Source organism: Salvelinus namaycush, chromosome 8 (genome assembly GCF_016432855.1).
Source record: "Salvelinus namaycush isolate Seneca chromosome 8, SaNama_1.0, whole genome shotgun sequence".
In the NCBI taxonomy this organism is placed as follows: domain Eukaryota; kingdom Metazoa; phylum Chordata; class Actinopteri; order Salmoniformes; family Salmonidae; genus Salvelinus; species Salvelinus namaycush.
In genome coordinates, this window is record NC_052314.1 from 25,104,950 (window position 1) to 25,132,445 (window position 27,496).

General features: G+C 41.9%; 1 protein-coding gene across 2 annotated transcripts; it reads left to right on the forward strand.

Annotated features, from left to right (window-relative positions):
* The first annotated feature begins 70 nt into the window (after positions 1–70).
* On the forward strand, positions 71–27,496 carry LOC120052544 (E3 ubiquitin-protein ligase RNF170-like). 2 transcript variants are annotated; one of them, XM_038999516.1, is made up of 6 exons: positions 71–882; positions 6,856–6,964; positions 20,479–20,587; positions 23,972–24,045; positions 24,213–24,323; positions 25,017–27,496. In XM_038999516.1, exons 1-6 carry the CDS (start codon positions 842–844, stop codon positions 25,332–25,334), a joined length of 762 nt encoding a protein of 253 aa, XP_038855444.1. In that variant the 5' UTR covers positions 71–841; the 3' UTR covers positions 25,335–27,496. The 2 variants fall into 2 exon arrangements, with proteins under 2 accessions (XP_038855444.1, XP_038855445.1); XM_038999517.1 differs by lacking the exons at positions 71–882; positions 6,856–6,964 and adding exons at positions 13,687–14,498; positions 16,050–16,104.

Here is a 27,496-nt window from a genome sequence, read left to right on the forward strand (position 1 = left end):
CTCTTGTTGTAATTAGACATTCTGAGGCATTTTGACCTTCTTCTTTTGGCCAAGAACTGTAAGGTAAACGTTTGTGTAAATGTTGTTACTCATTATCATGGCAGACTGTGGGAATTCAGTTGTAGTCTTGACCTTGGGCATTGCTAATCTGTATCTACCAGTACCAATGTGACAGATTTATGTAAGAAGACTATTATGATGCCAATCCTAGTGAATTTAGAGAGGGTTTGATATTCCTTTCAACTGGGTAGCGCTTTAACAGTAGTCTAATACATATGGATAGACAACAATAAGCTATTTCACAACTCTATTTCACCACCACAGCGCTGGTGTTTTATGGTAAAAAAAAAATCAAAAATATGTGGGCCAGGGCTGAGTAAACGTATAATAAATCATTGACCAAGTTGGACTAAAAAGGTGGGGTCAAAGAGGATAGCTTTGACCTTGTGTGAGTGGTCACATGATCAAAATAGAATGTGGAGATGGGAGTGGTCACAGTTTTTTTGTTTTGAGCCCTTATTGATTTCAATCAAATTTACCAATCACATCTATCACATATGAGAGAAACTGCTTCTATGTTATGTCATACTAGTACATTGTCACTCAATGGTCTCTCTAGGTCACTTCCAGGCAGGCAGGCAGCCCTCAGCTCCCAGATCGAAAGGCCTAGTTAATGATTAACAATACCAGTCAGATTTATTGTGTACAGTGATTCTGTCAGGAAGCATTTCCTTCTCTAGCCTGTCCGGGAAACACACACTCTACAGACACACTCTCAGGCTCTCTGCCTGTCTACAGCTACCATACCTACACTTCTAGCTCTAGATCAGACAGCTGCCAGATGAATCAGACCATGCAACCCTCCCACAGCTCTCATCCCAGGTAAGTCCTCTTTTCTCTGGGCATAAACAGAGGATCTATACCCTCTCCTCTACACACCACCCACCCACACACTGCAGAGACTGCTAGTGGAGGTGTGGTTGGGTGTTTCATGTGGGGGTGTCAGAAAATGTGAGTGCCTGGTACATAGACTGTAACGGTCTGGTATCTTAGGATTTTCACGGTTAACTAGTTTGGGTACTTGGTATAGGGGGAACATAATGGAGCATCTACAGTAGTATCTGGTTACTAGCTTTTATAGAAAACTAACTAAACTTGCACTGGGTAGTTAGCCATAAGATCCCAGTTATGATCCCAAATCTATTTTTTTAAAGTATTCAGACCTTTTACTCTGTACCTTGTTGAAGCACCTTTTGCAGCCTCAAGTCTTCTTGGGTATGACGCTACAAGCTTGGCACACGTATATTTGGGGAGTTTCTCCCATTCTTCTCTGCAGATCCTCTCAAGCTCTGTCAGGTTGGATGTGGAGTGTCGCTGCAAAGCTATTTTCAGGTCTCTCCAGAGATGTTAGATCGGGTTCAAGCCGGGCTCTGGCTGTGCAACTCAAGGACATTCAGAGACTTGTCCCGAAGCCACTCCTGCGTTGTCTTGGCTGTGCTTAGGGTCGTTGTCCTGTTGGAAGGTGAACCTTCGCCCCAGTCTGAGGTCCTGAGCACTCTGGAGCAGGTTTTCATCAAGGATCTCTCTGTACTTTCCTACATTCATCTTTCCCTCGAACCTGACAAGTCTCCCAGTCCCTGCCGCTGAAAAACATCCCCACAGCATGATGCTACCACCACCATGCTTCACTGTAGGGATAGTGCCAGGTTTCCTCCAGACGTGAAGCTTGGCATTCAGGCCAAAGAGTTCAATCTTGGTTTCATCTGACCTGAGAATCTTGCGCTGCAGAGATGGTTGTCCTTCTGGAAGGTTCTCCCATCTCCACAGAGGAGCTCTGGAGCTCTGTCAGAGTGAACATCGGGTTCTTGGTCACCTCCCTGACCAAGGCCCCTCTCCCCCGATTGCTCAGTTTGGCCAGGCGGCCAGCTCTAGGAAGAGTCTTGGTGGTTCCAAACTTCTTCCATTTATGAATGATGGAGGCCACTGTGCTGCAGACATTTTTTGGTACCCTTCCCCAGATATGTATCTCGACACAATCCTGTCTCGGAGCTCTACGGACAATTCCTTCGACATCATGGCTTGGTTTTTGCTCTGACATGCACGGTCAACTGTGGGACCTTATATAGACAGGTGTGTGCCTTTCCAAATCATGTCCAATCAGTTGAATTTACCCCAGGTGGACTCCAATCAAGTTGTAGAAACATCTCAAGGATGATCAATAGTAATAGTAAGGTCTGAATAGTAATGTAAATAAGGTATTTCTGTTTTTTATTTGTAATACATTTGCAAAAATGTCTTAAAACCTGTTTTTGCTTTTTCATTATAGGGTATTGTGTGTAGAATTATTTAATCCATTTTAGAATAAGGCTGTAACGTTAAAAAAAAGGGAAAAAGGGAAGGGGTCTGAATACTTTCCGGATGCACCTCCTATAGATCCTCAGAACACACACAGGACCGAACAGCCCTCAAACGTGTAAGCTACAACAAGGTGAGGCCACACACACACACACACACACACACACACACACACACACACACACACACACACACACACACACACACACACACACACACACACACACACACACACACACACACACACACACACACACACACACACACACACACACACACAGAGAGTGCTTCATTCAGTATGGATATCAATGTAAACAGCATTTGTGGAGTTGAATGTTGCTTTCCTCTGCCCTGGTTTCAAAAGGAAAACATCCACCATCTAGTTCGGTAACTTTAGCTACTTAGCTAAACAATGGAAGGTACACAATCCATGGCCACATAGCTAGATGGCTAGCTACTTACTCTGTAAATTAGCTTGAAGTGCTAGAAAAGTAATCGAAACAAGTAGAGAAAAAAGTAACTCAAAGAAACGTGTTTTATTATCTTCTGAATGAATTTGTTTCTCCTGTCTTAAATGTAGCTAAAAGTTCTATTTTGCTATCTCCCAAAATAAATGCCATCTCTTTGATGAGTAGTTCATTCAGTGAATCAGGTCATCTTCATGGTAACCAAAAACTCTTTCTGACATTTAGTAGAGATCCTATTATATTACTAGAGGGGCTATGTCATAAACCCTCAAATTTCCATAATGGGGCCAAAATGGCAGCCATATTGGTCAGGGAAAAATCTAAAACCAGTCTAATTGGAATGAATGGCAGTAGAGGCATAAGCATGGGTGAAAGTAAGGCGGTACGGTCCGGTATGGCGTTCAGTCAAAAGAGAATAGAGGTATGCCGTATCGGTAAAACATGAGCCTATCACAATAATTAAAACAAAATGTCATAGAAAACTGTAGGCTATTTAAAAATATATATAAATTTCACCTTTATTTAACCAGGTAAGCTAGTTGAGAACAAGTTCTCATTTACAACTGCGACCTGGCCAAGATAAAGCAAAGCAGTGCGACACAAACAACAACACAGAGTTACAAATGGAATAAACAAGCGTACAGTCAATAACACAATAGAAAAAAAGAGTCTATATACAGTGTGTGCAAACGGCGTGAGGAGGTAAGGCAATAAATAGGCCTTAGTAGTGAAGTAATTACAGTTCAGCAAATTAACACTGATAAATAGCAGATGATGATGTGCAAGTAGAAATACTGGTGTGCAAAAGAGCAGAAAAGTAAATAAAAACAATATGGGGATGAGGTAGATAGACTGGTTAGGCTATTTACAGATGGGCTATGTACAGCTGCAGCGATCGGTTAGCTGCTCAGATAGCTGATGTTTAAAGTTAGTGAGGGAAATATAAGTCTCCAGCTTCAGTGAGTTTTGCAATTCGTTCCAGTCATTGGCAGCAGAGAACTGGAAGGAAAGGCGGCCAAAGGAGGTGTTGGCTTTGGGGATGACCAGTGAGATATATCTGCTGGAGCGCGTGATACGGGTGGGTGTTGTTATCGTGACCAGTGAGCTGAGATAAGGTGGAGCTTTACCTAGCATAGACTTATAGATGACCTGGAGCCAGTGGGTCTGGCGACGAATATGTAGCGAAGGCCAGCCGGCTAGAGCATACAGGTTGCAGTGGTGGGTGGTATAAGGGACTTTGGTAACAAAACGGATGGCACTGTGATAGACTGCATCCAGTTTGCTGAGTAGAGTATTGGAAGCTATTTTGTAAATGACATTGCCGAAGTCGAGGATCGGTAGGATAGTCAGTTTTATTTACACCATTATTCATCAATACCGTATATCAGAGGCATAAAAATGAGCGAATGGACTTGAAAACAGGTGGTATATTCTACGCTCCAAAATGCGATGTGGTTAAACTTAAACACTGACATTCTGCTAAGGCAGAGATGAGTGGCCGACACCGAAACGCGCACGGACAGCAGTGGACGCGTAAATTCTGGCCTAATGACAAACGCCAAATTTCTTTACACTTTCCATAATGGGGCCAAAATGGCAGCCATATTGGTCAGGGAAAAATCTAAAACCAGTCTAATTGGAATGAATGGCAGTAGAGGCATAAGCATGGGTGAAATCACCCTAACCCCCCCCCCTCCCCCACAAAACATAAAAACTTGCCATTTTCACATACAGTTGAAGTCGGAAGTTTACAAATATTTAGCTTGGAGTCATTAAAACTCGTTTATCAACCACTCCACAAATGTATTGTTGGGCATCTACTTTGTGCATGACATAAGTAATTTTTCCAGCAATTGTTTACAGACAGATTATTTAACTTATAATTCACTGTATCACAATTCCAGTCAGTCAGAAGTTTACATACACTAAGTTGACTGTGCTTTTAAACAGCTTGGACAATTCCAGATAATGGTGTCATGGCTTTAAAAGCTTCTGATAAGCTAATTGACTTCCTTTGAGTCATTTGGAGGTGTAGCTGTGGATGTATTTCAAGGCCTACCTTCAAACTCAGTGCCTCTTTGCTTGACATCATGGGAAAATCAAAAAACATTTAGCCAAGACCTCAGAAAACAAAATTGTACACCTCCACAAGTCTGGTTCATCCTTGGGAGCAATTTCCAAATGCCTGAAGGTACCACGTTCATCTGTACAAACAATAGTACGCAAGTATAAACACCATGGGACCACGCAGCCGTCATACCGCTCAGGAAGGAGACGCGTTCTGTCTCCTAGAGATGAATGTACTTTGGTGCGAAAAGTGCAAATCAATCCCAGAGCAACAGCAAAGGACCTTGTGAAGTTGCTGGAGGAAACAGGTACAAAAGTATCTATATCCACAGTAAAACGAGTCCTATATCAACATAACCTGAAAGGCCGCTCAGTAAGGAAGAAGCGACTGCTCCAAAACCGCCATAAAAAAGACAGACTACGGTTTGCAACTGCACATGGGGACAAAGATCGTACTTTTTGGAGAAATGTCGTCTGGTCTGATGAAACAAAAATAGAACTGTTTGGCCATAATGACCATCGTTATGTTTGGAGGAAAAAGGGGGATGCTTGCAAGCCGAAGAACACCATCCCAACCGTGAAGCACGGTGTGGCAGCATCATATTGTGGGGGTGCTTTGCTGCAGGAGGGACTGGTGCACTTCACAAAATAGATGGCATCATGAGAAAGGAAATTTATGTGGATGTATTGAAGCAACATCTCAAGACATCAGTCGGGAAGTTAAAGCTTGGTCGCAAATGGGTCTTCCAAATGGACAATGACCCCAAGCATACTTCCAAAGTTGTGGCAAAATGGCTTAAGGACAACAAAGTCAAAGTATTGGAGTGGCCATGACAAAGCCCTGACCTTAATCCTATAGAAAATTTGTGGGCAGAGCTGAAAAAGCGTGTGTGAGCAAGGAGGCCTACAAACCTGGCTCAGTTAAACTAGCTCTGTCAGGAATGGGCCAAAATTCACCCAACTTATTGTGGGAAGCTTGTGGAAGGCTACCTGAACCGTTTGACCCAAGACTAAACAATTTAAAGTCAATGCTACCAAATACTAATTGAGTGTATGTAAACTTCTGACCCACTGGGAATGTGATGAAATAAATAAAGGTGAAATAAATCATTCTCTCTACTATTATTCTGACATTTCACATTCTTAAAAAAGTGGGTATCCTAACTGACCTAAGACAGGACATTTTTACTAGGATTAAATGTCAGGAATTGTGAAAACTGAGTTTAAATGTATTTGGCTAAGGTGTATGTAAACTTCCGACTTCAACTGTATGTTGACGTTGCGGTGGTGGTGGAGATTTTTAAGTGTCCCTTTAAGGATAACACTTAAGGTGTTTTATGCAAATGCCATGAAGGGTTCTAAGCCCTAATGTGACAACCAATACAATCACACAGCAGTGTCAATCAAAAGGTACAATAGACACTACAAGATGTTGATAATTGTTTGTACACTCAGTGCATGTCCATTTAAAAGTGGTTCCAATTCATGACATTTTGATGACATTAGTATGATAAACTAACGGAAATGTACATTTTCATCAAGGTTTCGACATTTTTATTTTTACTTTTTGAACATACTAATATTAATGGACTAAAACATCTCTAAATTAATTGACAACTCTTACTAATAACCATTAGTGTTATTAATAATGCTGAGAACAGAGGCAGTCTGGAGTGAAGGAGGAGATCGTAGAGCTCCATCCAGCTGACAAGCTAACTTAGACCTTGATCATTTCAGAGCTGATATTTCCTTATGATGAGGTCCACTGTGATTTATAAGACCTTGGCTTCATCTCTTCTCAGGTGTTTGTTTCTGTTATTGTCCTGCTATTCCAGGGGGGTGTATCTCATGTTCATGAGGGCCACAGTGTCCAATCACTCTTTTGTGATCAGTTAAGTGCAGAGGAGAAACAGAAACCTGTGTTATATTTATCTCTAACCGTACCAATGTACTCCTCTTTCTCAAGAACACCTCTCAGATCTGTCCATCTGCGGGCCACAGAGACTGGCTCTGCCCTGTGTGTCTGCAAACTGCCAGCTTCCCTGTACAGACCAACTGTGGCCATCTCTTCTGTGGTAAGACAGCACCACACACCATCCCCCAAAACCAGAATTTGATCGGATTTATCTATGGGTCAAGAGAGACTTGTACAGATAGAAAGAGGTCTTCAGGGCCCAGAAGGTAGCATATTAACATTTACATCAAATCAAATCCAATCAAGCTTTATTTATACAGCACAGTTCAGACATGGAATGCAACGCAATGTGCTTCCCAGAAAGAAATATTTATTACACAACAAACGTAAAAGGATAAAAAACGAAAGAAAAACAATAAAGACTGAATGACTAAAAATCACCCTAAGGAAAAGCAAAGCTAAAACGGTGTGTTTTAAGATGGTTTAAATATAGTATGTCCACAGTTTTGGCACCCCTCAGGTACGCTGTGCCAATTGTGCGCCGCCCTATGGGACTCCCGATCACGGCCGGTTGTGATACAGCCCGGGATCGAACCTGGGCCTGTAGTGATCAAACCTGGGCCTTAGACCGCTGCACCACTCGGGAGGCCTCCATCTGGCATTTCTAATCTGGCTTTTTTCAACCTTACTGGAGCTATGGTATCAATGGTTGCGCTTAATTTGCTATGAAAGTGATCAACTAAATCATCACAAGAGGAAGGCAGAGTAGGTGATCGAGTATTGTTCATACACTCAATAAAATATGTAGCTACTTCAGAGGTAAGATGGTGTTTCTTAATAATGCGTTCAGTATTACCCTGTGTTATGAGCAACAAGGTAGTACAAAATACACAGTGGAGATCAGATAAAGCAACATCAACTATAGAAGATATGTCAATAGAAAGCCTCTTGGTAATAACAGGTCCAGAGTATGGCCGCTGTTATGGGTATTAACATGTTGGATAAAGTCCATAAAGCTCAAAAGATGAATACATTCAATGGCTTTGGAGTCAGTCTCTTTGTCAACATGAATATTAAATTCACCCAACACAATTATTTTATCATTGTTCTCAAGCACAATAGACAATAGTTTAGAGAAACCAGTAAAGAAAGTGGGGCAGTGCTTTGATGCACAGCACTGGTGGCTGACATTGAAACAGTATGGCATGATGCTCAAAAGACACAAAGTCGCCAAACAAAATGTCCTTACAGCTGAGAGCAGTAGTTAAAATAGATAAATACTGTAAATACTGTAGTGCTGCTCTTATTGAAGCCTCCTCCTGGATTACAGCTTTTCATACTCTGTCAGAAAAGGGAAAAAGGCTGTCCCCCACCCTTTTCCCTTTTCTGACAGAGTATAAAAAGCTGTAATCCAGGAGGAGGCTTCAATAAGAGCGACACTACAGTCTGAAGACATCCATGTTTCAGTGAGAAACATGCAATCAACTTTGCGCTCTGTAATGAGGTCATTCATGAGAAAGGTTTTACTAGTGATTGCTCTAACATTTAAAAGCAACATATTCAATGAGTGTGGGCCACTCTGCCCCTGGGGCAACTGCCTCAAGGTAACCAATGGAATAACAACCAAATTATTAACGTTTCAACCACATTTTCTGATAGTTTCCAATCTATCAGAATGGTAGGAGATGATAGTTTGCATAAACTCACTAGAAGGCAGAGTTAAGGGAACATAAATGAAGTTACTCAAAATAACCCTAGAGCCGTTTCTACAGGAGTTGATGCTTTCCAAATCCTCTGTTCCTTATTCTGACAGGGAGAATTAGAGCACTACCAGACCCTGTCGGTCTGTCTCTAAAACAGTTTGCAATGATGCTGGAAATATTCCTGGAACCCCTGCGGTTATGGTAAATCCCCCCCCCCCCCCCCTTCCAGCATTGGGGATCCACGTCTATTTCTATGAGCACAAGTGCTGTTCATGACACAAACTGTTCATACCTCTCTTTTTGGTGGAGAGAATTTTGCAGGTTTAAAGCTTATTTCCTGCAATTCTACACATTTTTTCCCTTCCCTCTGCATTTGACCTCACCTGCGGCAATTGGATCTCTAGCGCTAACTGCGTAATGTAGGCATGTTTCCTGGTCACTACGCTGTAAAAGCCCCGTGAGTTTCTACGTGAATAGCCACCGCTTTGACGTTTTCCGTTGAGACGGATCAGGGATTGACGGGATAAATAGCAAGAACGAGGAATGAAACGCCCATGGCACTGAGTTGACTGTAACAGACAGACCAATCAGATTGAATATCTGACTGACTGACAGGTCTGTGGGGATACGATGGAGCCAGTCACATAGCAAAATCAAATGTTTGTTAACCTCAATTATCTGAGATAGTTTCTCTCCCTATTTCAAGATTTCTCCTCGACCTCAACCATAGTAAAAAGAGTCATGTGAGGAATTAACTTTTTAATACAATTTAGTTTGACACAGATAAAATGAGGGAAACTCAGGTGCCTGGTCTCATGGGAAGAAAATTCCCGTCCTCCTTTACCAAACCCAGGGCCGGATTAGGCACTGTTCGCAGACCCAGATTGAGTTAAATCCTGGACTAAAAAGCACTTTCATTTGAGATTCTCTATTAAGCATGCTTAGTCCAGGAGTAGGCTTAATCTTAGTCCAGGAGTAGGCTTAATCTTAGTCCAGGAGTAGGCTTAATCTTAGTCCAGGAGTAGGCTTAATCTTAGTCCAGGAGTAGGCTTAATCTTAGTCCAGGAGTAGGCTTAATCTTAGTCTGGGAAAATAGTATCAATACATGAATAGATAAATGACTGATATTGGCACAAAATGGAGGGAATGTTGGAACATAACTAACAGTTAGCAAAAAGATGTGCACTTAATCCAATATAAATGTATGCATAGAATTTATTACACAAGAGACAAAATTAACAAATTCTACAGAATGGTAAAACTAAAAATGACTCAATAAACCATGCGTTCTGGGAATGCTATAAAGTCCAAAAGTTATGGGCGGAGTTAGAAAGTTGGCTGTCAGAAGGATTACAATGTAAACGTACTTTTAATCCGTCTGTCTGAATATTTCAAGACATGGTATAAGAGGGTGCAGTGAGATACTCATCTTGAAAAAAACGTATAGTTAAAGACTGGAAATCAAACAATCCTCAATCGATAACACAATGGAATAGTCAAATTGTTTATTGTCTAAGTGTTGAAAGTATGTGGGCAACAGAGAGAAATAAAATTATGCAGTTTGAGGCCATGTGGCGAAGAGTGATGCGGGCGCTGGAGATGAGGGTGTGAGCAGGTGGGTCTGGGCAGGTGTGATGTGAATGTTTGTGAGCATCTGTATGTTGTTATTTGTATGTGTATACTTTTTATTGTAAAAAAATAAATATATACAGTACCAGTCAAAAGTTTGTACACACCTACTCATTCAAGGGGTTTTCTTTATTTTTACTATTTTCTACATTGTATAATAATAGTGTCACATGCCGGCTCATAGCCTGTGACAAAAATGAGGGGACACGAACAACGGGTATAGGCCAATTTAAAAGTGTTCTTTATTATAAACAAACTATTAACTTAAACTAAGAAAAAGGAATGAGGTGTGGAAGTATCATGATGTAAGGTGTATGTAAAGTGCATGGATGCGTGAATATGTGTGTGTGAACATGACTGAGTGAAAACTATGCAAAACTACAAAGGAACAAACAAATCATGAGCATACCTGGAGGAGCAGAGAGAGAGAGAGAGAGGTGATTAGTAAGCAGTTTTATACCCTGAGCCCAGGTGGCTCCAATCACTAACGACCCTCTGCCTGCAGGAGGAACCGCCCCTGCACTGCAGAGGAGGAGCCGTGACAATAGTGATGACATCAAAACTATGAAATAACACATATGGAATTATGTAGTAACCAAAAAAGTGTTAAACAACTCAAAATACATTTTATATTTGAGATTCTTCAAAGTAGCCACCCTTTGCCTTGATGACAACTTTGCACATTCTTGGCATTTTCTCAACCAGCTTCATGAGGTAGTCACCTGGAAAGCATTGCAATTAACAGGTGTGCATTGTTAAAAGTTAATTTGTGGAATTTCTTTCCTTCTTAATGCATTTGAGCCAATCAGTGTGCAAGGTAGGGGTGGTATAAAGAAGATAGCCCTATTTTGTAAAAGACCAAGTCCATATTTAGTTAAGAACAGCTCAAATAAGCAAAGAGAAACAACAGTCCATCATTACTTTAAGACATGGTCAGTCAATGCGGAACATTTCAAGAACTTTGAAAGTTTCTTCAAGTGCAATAGCAAAAACCATCAAGCGCTATGATGAAACTGGCTCTAATGAAGACCGCCACAGGAAAGGAAGACCCAGAGTTACCTCTGCTGCAGAGGATAACTATCATTAAAGTTACCAGCCTCAAACATTGCAGCCCAAATAAATGCTTCACAGAGTTCAATTAACAGACACATCTCAACATCAACCATTCAGAGACTGCATGAATCAGGCCTTTATGGTCAAATTGCTGCAAAGAAACACAAGCAATGGACATTAGACCAATGGAAATCTGTCCTTTGGTCTGATTAATCCAAATTTGAGATTTCTGGTTCCAACCGCCGTGCCTTTGTGAGCCGCAGAGTACGTGAACAGAAGATCTCCACATGTGTGGTTCCCACCGTGAAGCATGGATGAGGAGGTGTAATGGTGTGGGGGTGCTTTGCTGGTGACACTGTTGGTGATTTATTTAGCATTCAAGGCACAATTAACCAGCAGGGCTACCACAGCATTCTGCATCGATACGCCATCCCATCTGGTATGCGCTTAGTGAGACTATCATTTGTTTTTCAACAGGACAATGACCCAAGACACCTCCAGTCTGTGTAAGGGCTATTTCACCAAAAAGGAGAATGATGGAGTGCTGCATCAGATGACCTGGCCTCCACAATCACCCGACCTCAACCCATTTGAGATGGTTTGGGATGGGTTGGACCGTAGAGTGAAGGAAAAGCAGCCAACAAGTGCTCAACATATGTGGGAACTCCTTCAAGACTGTTCGAAAATAATTCCAGGTGAAGCTGGTTGAGAGAATACCAAGAGTGTGCAAAGCTGTTATCAAGACAAAGGGTTGCTATTTTGAAGATAAAATAAAATATATTTTAATTTGTTTAACACTTTTTTTTATTAGTACATGATTCCATTTGTGTTATTTCATGGTTTTGATGTCTTCACTATTATTCTACAATGTAGAAAATAGTAAAAATAATGAAAAAACATTGCATGAGTAGGTGTGTCCAAACTTTTGACTGGTACTCTCTATACGCTACCGTTCAAAAGTTTGGAGTTACTTAGAAATGTCCTTGTTTTTGAAAGAAAAGCACATTTTTTGTCCATTAAAATAACATGAAATTGATCAGAAATACAGTGTAGACATTGTTAATGTTGTAAATGACTGTTGTAGTTGGAAACGGCAGATTTTTAATGGAATGTCTACATACTGTAGGTGTACAGAGGCCCATTATCAGCAACCATCACTCCTGTGTTCCAATGGCACATTGTGTTAGCTAATCCAAGTTTATAATTTTAAACGGCTAATTGATCATTAGAAAACCATTTTGAAATTATGTTAGCACAGCTGAAAACTTTAGTTCTGATTAAAGAAGCAATAAAACTGACCTTCTTCAGACTAGTTGAATATCTGGAACATCAGCATTTGTGGGTTCGAATACAGGCTCAAAATGACTAGAAATAAATAACTTTCTTGTGAAACTCGTCAGTCTATTCTTGTTCTGAGAAATGAAGGCTATTCCATGCGAGAACTGCCAAGAAACTGAAGATCTCGTACAACTCTGTTTACTACTCCCTTGACAGAACAGGGCGAACTGGCCCTAACCAGATTAGAAAGAGGAGTGGGAGGCCCCGGTGCACAACTGAGCAAGAGGACAAGTACATTAGAGTGTTTAGTTTGAGAAACAGACGCCTCACAAGTCGTCAACTTGCAGCTTCATTAAATAGTATCCGCAAAACACCAGTCTCAACGTCAACAGTGAAGAGGCGACTCCGGGCAGCTGGCTTTTCATTCAAAAACAAGGACATTTCGGCCTCCCGGGTGGCGCAGTGGTCTAGGGCACTGCATCGCAGTGCTAGCTGCGCCACCAGAGTCTCTGGGTTCGCGCCCAGGCTCTGTCGCAGCCGGCCGCGACCGGGAGGTCCGTGGGGCGACGCACAATTGGCATAGCGTCGTCCGGGTTAGGGAGGGTTTGGCCGGTAGGGATATCCTTGTCTCATCGCGCTCCAGCGACTCCTGTGGCGGGCCGGGCGCAGTGTGCGCTAACCAAGGGGGCCAGGTACACGGTGTTTCCTCCGACACATTGGTGCGGCTGGCTTCCGGGTTGGAGGCGCGCTGTGTTAAGAAGCAGTGCGGCTTGGTTGGGTTGTGCTTCGGAGGACGCATGGCTTTCGACCTTCGTCTCTCCCGAGCCCGTACGGGAGTTGTAGCGATGAGACAAGATAGTAATTACTAGCGATTGGATACCACGAAAATTGGGGAGAAAATGGGATAAAAAAAATAAATAAAAAAAAAACAAAAAAAAACAAGGACATTTCTAAGTGACCCCAAACTTTTGGACGGTAGTTTATTTTGTAATGTCATATATTTAACCTGGACTTGCTGGCCAGCCATGATGCCCTAGTAAGGAATCTGGGACAAACCGCTAGTAATCAGTGTGTGTGTTTATGTGACATGGGACTTTAGCCATCTCCAGCGGCAAAGTCACTGTTAGTGGTCACTGTGACATCGATCAACTCTTGTTGTAATTAGACATTCTGAGGCATTTTGACCTTCTTCTTTTGGCCAAGAACTGTAAGGTAAACGTTTGTGTAAATGTTGTTACTCATTATCATGGCAGACTGTGGGAATTCAGTTGTAGTCTTGACCTTGGGCATTGCTAATCTGTATCTACCAGTACCAATGTGACAGATTTATGTAAGAAGACTATTATGATGCCAATCCTAGTGAATTTAGAGAGGGTTTGATATTCCTTTCAACTGGGTAGCGCTTTAACAGTAGTCTAATACATATGGATAGACAACAATAAGCTATTTCACAACTCTATTTCACCACCACAGCGCTGGTGTTTTATGGTAAAAAAAAAATCAAAAATATGTGGGCCAGGGCTGAGTAAACGTATAATAAATCATTGACCAAGTTGGACTAAAAAGGTGGGGTCAAAGAGGATAGCTTTGACCTTGTGTGAGTGGTCACATGATCAAAATAGAATGTGGAGATGGGAGTGGTCACAGTTTTTTTGTTTTGAGCCCTTATTGATTTCAATCAAATTTACCAATCACATCTATCACATATGAGAGAAACTGCTTCTATGTTATGTCATACTAGTACATTGTCACTCAATGGTCTCTCTAGGTCACTTCCAGGCAGGCAGGCAGCCCTCAGCTCCCAGATCGAAAGGCCTAGTTAATGATTAACAATACCAGTCAGATTTATTGTGTACAGTGATTCTGTCAGGAAGCATTTCCTTCTCTAGCCTGTCCGGGAAACACACACTCTACAGACACACTCTCAGGCTCTCTGCCTGTCTACAGCTACCATACCTACACTTCTAGCTCTAGATCAGACAGCTGCCAGATGAATCAGACCATGCAACCCTCCCACAGCTCTCATCCCAGGTAAGTCCTCTTTTCTCTGGGCATAAACAGAGGATCTATACCCTCTCCTCTACACACCACCCACCCACACACTGCAGAGACTGCTAGTGGAGGTGTGGTTGGGTGTTTCATGTGGGGGTGTCAGAAAATGTGAGTGCCTGGTACATAGACTGTAACGGTCTGGTATCTTAGGATTTTCACGGTTAACTAGTTTGGGTACTTGGTATAGGGGGAACATAATGGAGCATCTACAGTAGTATCTGGTTACTAGCTTTTATAGAAAACTAACTAAACTTGCACTGGGTAGTTAGCCATAAGATCCCAGTTATGATCCCAAATCTATTTTTTTAAAGTATTCAGACCTTTTACTCTGTACCTTGTTGAAGCACCTTTTGCAGCCTCAAGTCTTCTTGGGTATGACGCTACAAGCTTGGCACACGTATATTTGGGGAGTTTCTCCCATTCTTCTCTGCAGATCCTCTCAAGCTCTGTCAGGTTGGATGTGGAGTGTCGCTGCAAAGCTATTTTCAGGTCTCTCCAGAGATGTTAGATCGGGTTCAAGCCGGGCTCTGGCTGTGCAACTCAAGGACATTCAGAGACTTGTCCCGAAGCCACTCCTGCGTTGTCTTGGCTGTGCTTAGGGTCGTTGTCCTGTTGGAAGGTGAACCTTCGCCCCAGTCTGAGGTCCTGAGCACTCTGGAGCAGGTTTTCATCAAGGATCTCTCTGTACTTTCCTACATTCATCTTTCCCTCGAACCTGACAAGTCTCCCAGTCCCTGCCGCTGAAAAACATCCCCACAGCATGATGCTACCACCACCATGCTTCACTGTAGGGATAGTGCCAGGTTTCCTCCAGACGTGAAGCTTGGCATTCAGGCCAAAGAGTTCAATCTTGGTTTCATCTGACCTGAGAATCTTGCGCTGCAGAGATGGTTGTCCTTCTGGAAGGTTCTCCCATCTCCACAGAGGAGCTCTGGAGCTCTGTCAGAGTGAACATCGGGTTCTTGGTCACCTCCCTGACCAAGGCCCCTCTCCCCCGATTGCTCAGTTTGGCCAGGCGGCCAGCTCTAGGAAGAGTCTTGGTGGTTCCAAACTTCTTCCATTTATGAATGATGGAGGCCACTGTGCTGCAGACATTTTTTGGTACCCTTCCCCAGATATGTATCTCGACACAATCCTGTCTCGGAGCTCTACGGACAATTCCTTCGACATCATGGCTTGGTTTTTGCTCTGACATGCACGGTCAACTGTGGGACCTTATATAGACAGGTGTGTGCCTTTCCAAATCATGTCCAATCAGTTGAATTTACCCCAGGTGGACTCCAATCAAGTTGTAGAAACATCTCAAGGATGATCAATAGTAATAGTAAGGTCTGAATAGTAATGTAAATAAGGTATTTCTGTTTTTTATTTGTAATACATTTGCAAAAATGTCTTAAAACCTGTTTTTGCTTTTTCATTATAGGGTATTGTGTGTAGAATTATTTAATCCATTTTAGAATAAGGCTGTAACGTTAAAAAAAAGGGAAAAAGGGAAGGGGTCTGAATACTTTCCGGATGCACCTCCTATAGATCCTCAGAACACACACAGGACCGAACAGCCCTCAAACGTGTAAGCTACAACAAGGTGAGGCCACACACACACACACACACACACACACACACACACACACACACACACACACACACACACACACACACACACACACACACACACACACACACACACACACACACACACACACACACACACACACACACACACACACACACACACACAGAGAGTGCTTCATTCAGTATGGATATCAATGTAAACAGCATTTGTGGAGTTGAATGTTGCTTTCCTCTGCCCTGGTTTCAAAAGGAAAACATCCACCATCTAGTTCGGTAACTTTAGCTACTTAGCTAAACAATGGAAGGTACACAATCCATGGCCACATAGCTAGATGGCTAGCTACTTACTCTGTAAATTAGCTTGAAGTGCTAGAAAAGTAATCGAAACAAGTAGAGAAAAAAGTAACTCAAAGAAACGTGTTTTATTATCTTCTGAATGAATTTGTTTCTCCTGTCTTAAATGTAGCTAAAAGTTCTATTTTGCTATCTCCCAAAATAAATGCCATCTCTTTGATGAGTAGTTCATTCAGTGAATCAGGTCATCTTCATGGTAACCAAAAACTCTTTCTGACATTTAGTAGAGATCCTATTATATTACTAGAGGGGCTATGTCATAAACCCTCAAATTTCCATAATGGGGCCAAAATGGCAGCCATATTGGTCAGGGAAAAATCTAAAACCAGTCTAATTGGAATGAATGGCAGTAGAGGCATAAGCATGGGTGAAAGTAAGGCGGTACGGTCCGGTATGGCGTTCAGTCAAAAGAGAATAGAGGTATGCCGTATCGGTAAAACATGAGCCTATCACAATAATTAAAACAAAATGTCATAGAAAACTGTAGGCTATTTAAAAATATATATAAATTTCACCTTTATTTAACCAGGTAAGCTAGTTGAGAACAAGTTCTCATTTACAACTGCGACCTGGCCAAGATAAAGCAAAGCAGTGCGACACAAACAACAACACAGAGTTACAAATGGAATAAACAAGCGTACAGTCAATAACACAATAGAAAAAAAGAGTCTATATACAGTGTGTGCAAACGGCGTGAGGAGGTAAGGCAATAAATAGGCCTTAGTAGTGAAGTAATTACAGTTCAGCAAATTAACACTGATAAATAGCAGATGATGATGTGCAAGTAGAAATACTGGTGTGCAAAAGAGCAGAAAAGTAAATAAAAACAATATGGGGATGAGGTAGATAGACTGGTTAGGCTATTTACAGATGGGCTATGTACAGCTGCAGCGATCGGTTAGCTGCTCAGATAGCTGATGTTTAAAGTTAGTGAGGGAAATATAAGTCTCCAGCTTCAGTGAGTTTTGCAATTCGTTCCAGTCATTGGCAGCAGAGAACTGGAAGGAAAGGCGGCCAAAGGAGGTGTTGGCTTTGGGGATGACCAGTGAGATATATCTGCTGGAGCGCGTGATACGGGTGGGTGTTGTTATCGTGACCAGTGAGCTGAGATAAGGTGGAGCTTTACCTAGCATAGACTTATAGATGACCTGGAGCCAGTGGGTCTGGCGACGAATATGTAGCGAAGGCCAGCCGGCTAGAGCATACAGGTTGCAGTGGTGGGTGGTATAAGGGACTTTGGTAACAAAACGGATGGCACTGTGATAGACTGCATCCAGTTTGCTGAGTAGAGTATTGGAAGCTATTTTGTAAATGACATTGCCGAAGTCGAGGATCGGTAGGATAGTCAGTTTTATTTACACCATTATTCATCAATACCGTATATCAGAGGCATAAAAATGAGCGAATGGACTTGAAAACAGGTGGTATATTCTACGCTCCAAAATGCGATGTGGTTAAACTTAAACACTGACATTCTGCTAAGGCAGAGATGAGTGGCCGACACCGAAACGCGCACGGACAGCAGTGGACGCGTAAATTCTGGCCTAATGACAAACGCCAAATTTCTTTACACTTTCCATAATGGGGCCAAAATGGCAGCCATATTGGTCAGGGAAAAATCTAAAACCAGTCTAATTGGAATGAATGGCAGTAGAGGCATAAGCATGGGTGAAATCACCCTAACCCCCCCCCCTCCCCCACAAAACATAAAAACTTGCCATTTTCACATACAGTTGAAGTCGGAAGTTTACAAATATTTAGCTTGGAGTCATTAAAACTCGTTTATCAACCACTCCACAAATGTATTGTTGGGCATCTACTTTGTGCATGACATAAGTAATTTTTCCAGCAATTGTTTACAGACAGATTATTTAACTTATAATTCACTGTATCACAATTCCAGTCAGTCAGAAGTTTACATACACTAAGTTGACTGTGCTTTTAAACAGCTTGGACAATTCCAGATAATGGTGTCATGGCTTTAAAAGCTTCTGATAAGCTAATTGACTTCCTTTGAGTCATTTGGAGGTGTAGCTGTGGATGTATTTCAAGGCCTACCTTCAAACTCAGTGCCTCTTTGCTTGACATCATGGGAAAATCAAAAAACATTTAGCCAAGACCTCAGAAAACAAAATTGTACACCTCCACAAGTCTGGTTCATCCTTGGGAGCAATTTCCAAATGCCTGAAGGTACCACGTTCATCTGTACAAACAATAGTACGCAAGTATAAACACCATGGGACCACGCAGCCGTCATACCGCTCAGGAAGGAGACGCGTTCTGTCTCCTAGAGATGAATGTACTTTGGTGCGAAAAGTGCAAATCAATCCCAGAGCAACAGCAAAGGACCTTGTGAAGTTGCTGGAGGAAACAGGTACAAAAGTATCTATATCCACAGTAAAACGAGTCCTATATCAACATAACCTGAAAGGCCGCTCAGTAAGGAAGAAGCGACTGCTCCAAAACCGCCATAAAAAAGACAGACTACGGTTTGCAACTGCACATGGGGACAAAGATCGTACTTTTTGGAGAAATGTCGTCTGGTCTGATGAAACAAAAATAGAACTGTTTGGCCATAATGACCATCGTTATGTTTGGAGGAAAAAGGGGGATGCTTGCAAGCCGAAGAACACCATCCCAACCGTGAAGCACGGTGTGGCAGCATCATATTGTGGGGGTGCTTTGCTGCAGGAGGGACTGGTGCACTTCACAAAATAGATGGCATCATGAGAAAGGAAATTTATGTGGATGTATTGAAGCAACATCTCAAGACATCAGTCGGGAAGTTAAAGCTTGGTCGCAAATGGGTCTTCCAAATGGACAATGACCCCAAGCATACTTCCAAAGTTGTGGCAAAATGGCTTAAGGACAACAAAGTCAAAGTATTGGAGTGGCCATGACAAAGCCCTGACCTTAATCCTATAGAAAATTTGTGGGCAGAGCTGAAAAAGCGTGTGTGAGCAAGGAGGCCTACAAACCTGGCTCAGTTAAACTAGCTCTGTCAGGAATGGGCCAAAATTCACCCAACTTATTGTGGGAAGCTTGTGGAAGGCTACCTGAACCGTTTGACCCAAGACTAAACAATTTAAAGTCAATGCTACCAAATACTAATTGAGTGTATGTAAACTTCTGACCCACTGGGAATGTGATGAAATAAATAAAAGGTGAAATAAATCATTCTCTCTACTATTATTCTGACATTTCACATTCTTAAAAAAGTGGGTATCCTAACTGACCTAAGACAGGACATTTTTACTAGGATTAAATGTCAGGAATTGTGAAAACTGAGTTTAAATGTATTTGGCTAAGGTGTATGTAAACTTCCGACTTCAACTGTATGTTGACGTTGCGGTGGTGGTGGAGATTTTTAAGTGTCCCTTTAAGGATAACACTTAAGGTGTTTTATGCAAATGCCATGAAGGGTTCTAAGCCCTAATGTGACAACCAATACAATCACACAGCAGTGTCAATCAAAAGGTACAATAGACACTACAAGATGTTGATAATTGTTTGTACACTCAGTGCATGTCCATTTAAAAGTGGTTCCAATTCATGACATTTTGATGACATTAGTATGATAAACTAACGGAAATGTACATTTTCATCAAGGTTTCGACATTTTTATTTTTACTTTTTGAACATACTAATATTAATGGACTAAAACATCTCTAAATTAATTGACAACTCTTACTAATAACCATTAGTGTTATTAATAATGCTGAGAACAGAGGCAGTCTGGAGTGAAGGAGGAGATCGTAGAGCTCCATCCAGCTGACAAGCTAACTTAGACCTTGATCATTTCAGAGCTGATATTTCCTTATGATGAGGTCCACTGTGATTTATAAGACCTTGGCTTCATCTCTTCTCAGGTGTTTGTTTCTGTTATTGTCCTGCTATTCCAGGGGGGTGTATCTCATGTTCATGAGGGCCACAGTGTCCAATCACTCTTTTGTGATCAGTTAAGTGCAGAGGAGAAACAGAAACCTGTGTTATATTTATCTCTAACCGTACCAATGTACTCCTCTTTCTCAAGAACACCTCTCAGATCTGTCCATCTGCGGGCCACAGAGACTGGCTCTGCCCTGTGTGTCTGCAAACTGCCAGCTTCCCTGTACAGACCAACTGTGGCCATCTCTTCTGTGGTAAGACAGCACCACACACCATCCCCCAAAACCAGAATTTGATCGGATTTATCTATGGGTCAAGAGAGACTTGTACAGATAGAAAGAGGTCTTCAGGGCCCAGAAGGTAGCATATTAACATTTACATCAAATCAAATCCAATCAAGCTTTATTTATACAGCACAGTTCAGACATGGAATGCAACGCAATGTGCTTCCCAGAAAGAAATATTTATTACACAACAAACGTAAAAGGATAAAAAACGAAAGAAAAACAATAAAGACTGAATGACTAAAAATCACCCTAAGGAAAAGCAAAGCTAAAACGGTGTGTTTTAAGATGGTTTAAATATAGTATGTCCACAGTTTTGGCACCCCTCAGGTACGCTGTGCCAATTGTGCGCCGCCCTATGGGACTCCCGATCACGGCCGGTTGTGATACAGCCCGGGATCGAACCTGGGCCTGTAGTGATCAAACCTGGGCCTTAGACCGCTGCACCACTCGGGAGGCCTCCATCTGGCATTTCTAATCTGGCTTTTTTCAACCTTACTGGAGCTATGGTATCAATGGTTGCGCTTAATTTGCTATGAAAGTGATCAACTAAATCATCACAAGAGGAAGGCAGAGTAGGTGATCGAGTATTGTTCATACACTCAATAAAATATGTAGCTACTTCAGAGGTAAGATGGTGTTTCTTAATAATGCGTTCAGTATTACCCTGTGTTATGAGCAACAAGGTAGTACAAAATACACAGTGGAGATCAGATAAAGCAACATCAACTATAGAAGATATGTCAATAGAAAGCCTCTTGGTAATAACAGGTCCAGAGTATGGCCGCTGTTATGGGTATTAACATGTTGGATAAAGTCCATAAAGCTCAAAAGATGAATACATTCAATGGCTTTGGAGTCAGTCTCTTTGTCAACATGAATATTAAATTCACCCAACACAATTATTTTATCATTGTTCTCAAGCACAATAGACAATAGTTTAGAGAAACCAGTAAAGAAAGTGGGGCAGTGCTTTGATGCACAGCACTGGTGGCTGACATTGAAACAGTATGGCATGATGCTCAAAAGACACAAAGTCGCCAAACAAAATGTCCTTACAGCTGAGAGCAGTAGTTAAAATAGATAAATACTGTAAATACTGTAGTGCTGCTCTTATTGAAGCCTCCTCCTGGATTACAGCTTTTCATACTCTGTCAGAAAAGGGAAAAAGGCTGTCCCCCACCCTTTTCCCTTTTCTGACAGAGTATAAAAAGCTGTAATCCAGGAGGAGGCTTCAATAAGAGCGACACTACAGTCTGAAGACATCCATGTTTCAGTGAGAAACATGCAATCAACTTTGCGCTCTGTAATGAGGTCATTCATGAGAAAGGTTTTACTAGTGATTGCTCTAACATTTAAAAGCAACATATTCAATGAGTGTGGGCCACTCTGCCCCTGGGGCAACTGCCTCAAGGTAACCAATGGAATAACAACCAAATTATTAACGTTTCAACCACATTTTCTGATAGTTTCCAATCTATCAGAATGGTAGGAGATGATAGTTTGCATAAACTCACTAGAAGGCAGAGTTAAGGGAACATAAATGAAGTTACTCAAAATAACCCTAGAGCCGTTTCTACAGGAGTTGATGCTTTCCAAATCCTCTGTTCCTTATTCTGACAGGGAGAATTAGAGCACTACCAGACCCTGTCGGTCTGTCTCTAAAACAGTTTGCAATGATGCTGGAAATATTCCTGGAACCCCTGCGGTTATGGTAAATCCCCCCCCCCCCCCTTCCAGCATTGGGGATCCACGTCTATTTCTATGAGCACAAGTGCTGTTCATGACACAAACTGTTCATACCTCTCTTTTTGGTGGAGAGAATTTTGCAGGTTTAAAGCTTATTTCCTGCAATTCTACACATTTTATCACGGCGTGCAAAAATCATTTTGTAGTTTTAAAGCACATTTGCTCATGTGTATTCATGTGGTATTTGAATGACTCAAAGATTACAACAATATCTTTGGGCTAAAAAAACTGACATGGGCTAGTTGATCTGGGCATTATATTATTCTAAATAGCTCTCTAAGGAATGAAGTGACTAACATGACAAGAGGAACTGATGATGCACTACCCAATGTCAAATTGCACCTTGTGCATTCTACTATTACAACTTTCAAGAGTAAGTTTAAAGCCGGGCTGAGTTCCTTAAAAAAAAACACGGGACGGGGGCAGAGATAATTATTCTCTTCCCTGTGCTAGCGATGGTGTTTAAAGAAAAATGGTGGTCCTCCCTCAGATCTCCTAAAGTAAAGGTCGTTAAAACCTAAGTGAGTAGCTTACATAAGAAAATGCCATACAACATACTGACTACAGCAGCAGGTCATTGTCTGTCCATCTGCCTGTCCATCATGAGGCTGTCTGGCCAATGAAACTTTCTGTCTGTGTCATGTGATGAGAGCCCCAAGACCTGTCTAGCCTGGGGGGTTAATACTTGACAATCGTTGCTATAGTGAACCAGTGTGTGGCTCCCACCTGAAAGAGATCACACACACACTCAGGCTTTGATCATTCACGCACACCTCTCTCATTTGGCCAGAGGGTCTCTATGGAAACCATGGAAAAGAGGAACTCCCCCAGCCATCCATGGTCTTAAAGAGTTCTAGGATATGGTGATCACAAGGCATTGTTATGACAACGCTAACCTGGTTGCCAGTCTGTTTGTTGGCTTGCTGTAATACTTGTAATATTTGACGTGTGCTGGATTTAGTTTGTCAAGCTTAATAGAACCAATAAATACTCCCAAAAGTGCAAAATACAAATTTGCTAAATCAAGAGTACCAAGTATTTTACACATTTTTAATACTTGTTCGACCAAGTTATGTTTGCTATCCCTGAGTATGCAACGGATCAGTTGAGTAATTCCATCATCAGTTTTGTGTTTTGTAGTAAAACTGTCTGTTTTGGCCAAAATCTCATTACAGAAGTGGGACAACAGTGATAGACAGCTATATGAGTGGTGGATTCAGATAGTGGTTGATAATGGTAGTAGCATATGTCAATCTCCTCTCCCTCTCCTTCACCATTGTCTGTGTCATCATCACGTGATTCAATAACTACTCCACCCGACCTGCCCCTCTTACCCATGCCTCCCCCTAAGAGAGAGAGAGGGGCTGTACTTAGTTAATTAACATTCAGTAGACAAGGTCATGTCACTAGTACAAAAGCTTCTCATGCGGCCGTCAGCATTTTGCTCATACCTGCATTTTGCTCAATCCCGCAATAATATGAACACATTACACTAGCAATATGACAGTTTCCCTAATGGTGAATCGTAGTTTTTGGGGTACAAATATTAATGGAAAGAGTAGTGATTGAGTACTTATTTATGTTACCTTGTTTCTCTGTCTGCAGCTCCCTGTCTGATCTCGTACTGGAGACTTGGGTCCTGGCTGGATGCCATCAGCTGCCCTCTGTGTAGACAAAGGGTAAGCAAGACACACCCAATTGTAGAAACATCCATTATTACCATGATATTACACTTGTTATCCGACAAGAAAAATAGCAAAATTATGTTGAATAAAAGTGATAAATAATGGTTCAGAATTGATTGAATGTAACTGGAATGGATTTTCCCTCTCTCTCTCGCTCTCAGGTCAGTGTCCTGTGTCGTCTTGTCGGTGAGGGTCGGTCAGACAGAAAGGAGAGGGAGGTTCTGGGAGAAATCACAGACTACAACAAACGCTACTCAGGAACCCCTCGAAGGGTCAGTACCACTATAGACCATATATTACATTGTTCTATCTCTATGAGTACCACACACAACATTTATTAAAACATGCTACAACCACACTACAACCTAGTAACACACAAAACCTTCAGATAATCTTTACCAATTAAACCATACAACACATTCTCAAGGGTCTTTCTGCAGGTATTTTTTCGCTCTCTAGACTAGAGCTTCATAGCCTTTGTTATACTGTAGATAGCTTGCTCTCTCTCACGTTTTATGAACATATCAGGTTCTGTGATTTAATTTTGACCTTGAATGTGGCTGCAGAAAAGATGGCAGTATTTACATGATAATAAAGGTGAGTTCCTATCCCATCCCTCTGATAATGGTTTTGTAACTGGAATACTGCTTACGCAACCACCGCATAGAGCCTGTATTGTACAAGGACAATGGAAGGATATCACACTAAAGTAGAATACAATTCTCTCTCACTCCTGTGGTTGATACTGTTGTGTACATCTCAATACTCTAAAGTGGCCACCTCTCCTCATTTTCTTTACTTCATCTGGACTGATCTAAAATAAGAAAACGTTACAAAACCTTTTGCTACATCATGCTCTACTCTAGTGAACACGAGCCAGATCTCTATCCCACCTGAAGCCAGGTGAAATGACCGTGACACCCTCTACTCACACCTGTGCCCCTGTCTTGTCTTCTGTCCCTTAGGTGACAGACTACTTGTGTGACACGCCCCTGTTCCTGCAGCTGCTAGCTCGCAGCCTGGGCGCTATGGGGGGGCTCGTGTGCCTCTTCTTTGTCAGAGTGGTGCTCTGCTGTCTTGGGGCCATGGTGTCCCTCTACTCTGCCCCCCTGGACACTCCATCCTCCCTGTCTGGCCTCCTGGGGGTCCTGGATGACCTGGTGGTGGTCTTCCTGCTGCTCACCTGTGTTATCAACATCAACCAGCAAATGGCGCCAGAGAGTGGGAACTCCTCAGCACACACAGCCACACAGGGAGTAGGTCTGCTCAGTAACTCACTGTAGCAGCAGAGATGATAACCTGCAGTGATTTAACCTTGGTTTCAACAGGAGATCTCAAGGTGAAGAAACTATTTTTTGAGTGAGACCTGGCAAAATGTCAGCAGCGTCCGTCTGCTGGTTTTCATCCTGGTGTTAGCAGGTGTTGGACTCACTGTAGCACTAACATAGACAACCTTTAGGTTTACAGCTAATTACAGGTGAACAGCAGACAGTCTAACCAGGGGCCCAGTTTATGCGTTGATGAATGTATGCTGACGTAAGTGTCTCAACTGTCTCACACCTTGCCTTCTTTCTTTCCTTCATGACCAGTGATCTGGTGAGATGGTGAAAGCTACATGGTGGAACCTACACAACTAGTTTCGCCATACATGCGGTGTAGGCCTACCAGTGGAGGCTGGTGGGAGGAGCTATAGGAGGACAGGCTCATTATAATGGCTGGAATGGAATTAATGGAACGGTATCTAACATAATTCCATTATAGCCATTACAACCAGCCTCCACTGAGTCCTACTCAACTCATTTGAGGGTGGGCATGTTTGATGGATTACGATGTAGCATTTTATGATGTTTTTTGTGTAGTGTTTATTTCTATTCCTACAGTATATACAGTACCTGTAGCCTTTATTTTGGAGACAGCTATGGCTATCACTGGCCTTCAGTGGTTCAGTGAGACCTGGGGTCTGTTCAGGAGGGTGCAGATTAAATGTAGGCCTATTGTGTTGCACCCTGCTCAACGCAACCCTGTTGTTTCTCAGTGATGTCAGTACTGTAAAATTAAACTGTAAATACTTGATATTTTACCAAGGCATTGTTGAATACTTGCTTCTGATTGGCATTCTAGAGCGTGCATTATGTAAGGGATAATCAAGGAGGGGCTATGCTTTCTATGGAAAATAATGAACACGTGGAAGGTGTTTTCCATGACACACCACTAGCAGAGTGGAACTGACCTTCCATGGAGTTGCATTTCTGGAGAACGCAAGTTGATTATCCCTTTTATACCATGGCTATGAATTAACACATTTGTGTTCTTTGCTGGGAGAAATGTGTTTAACATCCACTGAAGTAGCTAGCTAGCAAGTTAACTAGATAGCTACAGTAGTTTCTGTGGTAACCGAACAAACAGACTTGCTAGTTTAGCTAACCAAACCATCAGTCCTAGCTTGCTATTATGAATTTTGAATTCAACATTACCAATACTGTTTTCAATTAGACTTTTGCTTTCAAAAGCAGTGTTGTGGAAATTCTTACACAGGGACACTCAAAGTAAATCTTAAATGAATCATTGTTTATTGTCAGAGAGGTTCCACCCAACTCAATGCACCATAGTACACATGTCGATCAGGGTCTCTAATGTGGCAGTCCTGTTAGTTCTCTTATATACTTACACAGAAAGTAATACTTGCATGATTTAGCTTGTTCATTATTTGTTTGCTGTCATTCATGTGACGGATTGCTATCCTTCATGTGACCGACCAATACTGGTTCATGCATGTGGCAGACCAATACCTCATGAGGCTTCTTCTCTCCAAGCTGAGACTTTGAAACTGAAGTCAGGATTTCTCCCAGGCATTCAATTAGTCACTTGCATGAACACAGAAATTGGTTATTAGAAAAGCACAAACAGAACATAGAAATTGATCATTTGAAAAGCACAAACATAAACATTTCCATCACAGCAGCTCAAACAAAACATGTACAAATTCACTATAGCCATTGAATTCTACAGTGAAAATATACTGTGCACTGTAGGGAAATAATGCACACTCTAGAATGCCCTTCAAGCCAATCAGAAAGGACTATTCAACAATTCCATGGTTTAAGCAATAAGGCATGAGGGAGTGTGGTATATGGCCAATATAGTACAGCTAAGGGCTGTTCTTAGGCACGATGCCATGTTACCAACTGGTTACCAACGTAATTAGAGCAGGTAAAATAATATACTATGGCGGTCAGCCAATCAGCATTCAGGGCTTGAACCACCCAGTTTATAATTAAGTGATAATGCCAGAGAAGCATTGGAGGATATTTGGAGGATATATTGGCACGGGTGTTGTTAGGCCTGAGACGAAGTCGACGGTTGGTAAACCGTGCCAATATATGCTCCAAACACTGGCTTCGAGGGTATTATCACTTTTATACACTGGGTTACCAGCATGTTCAAA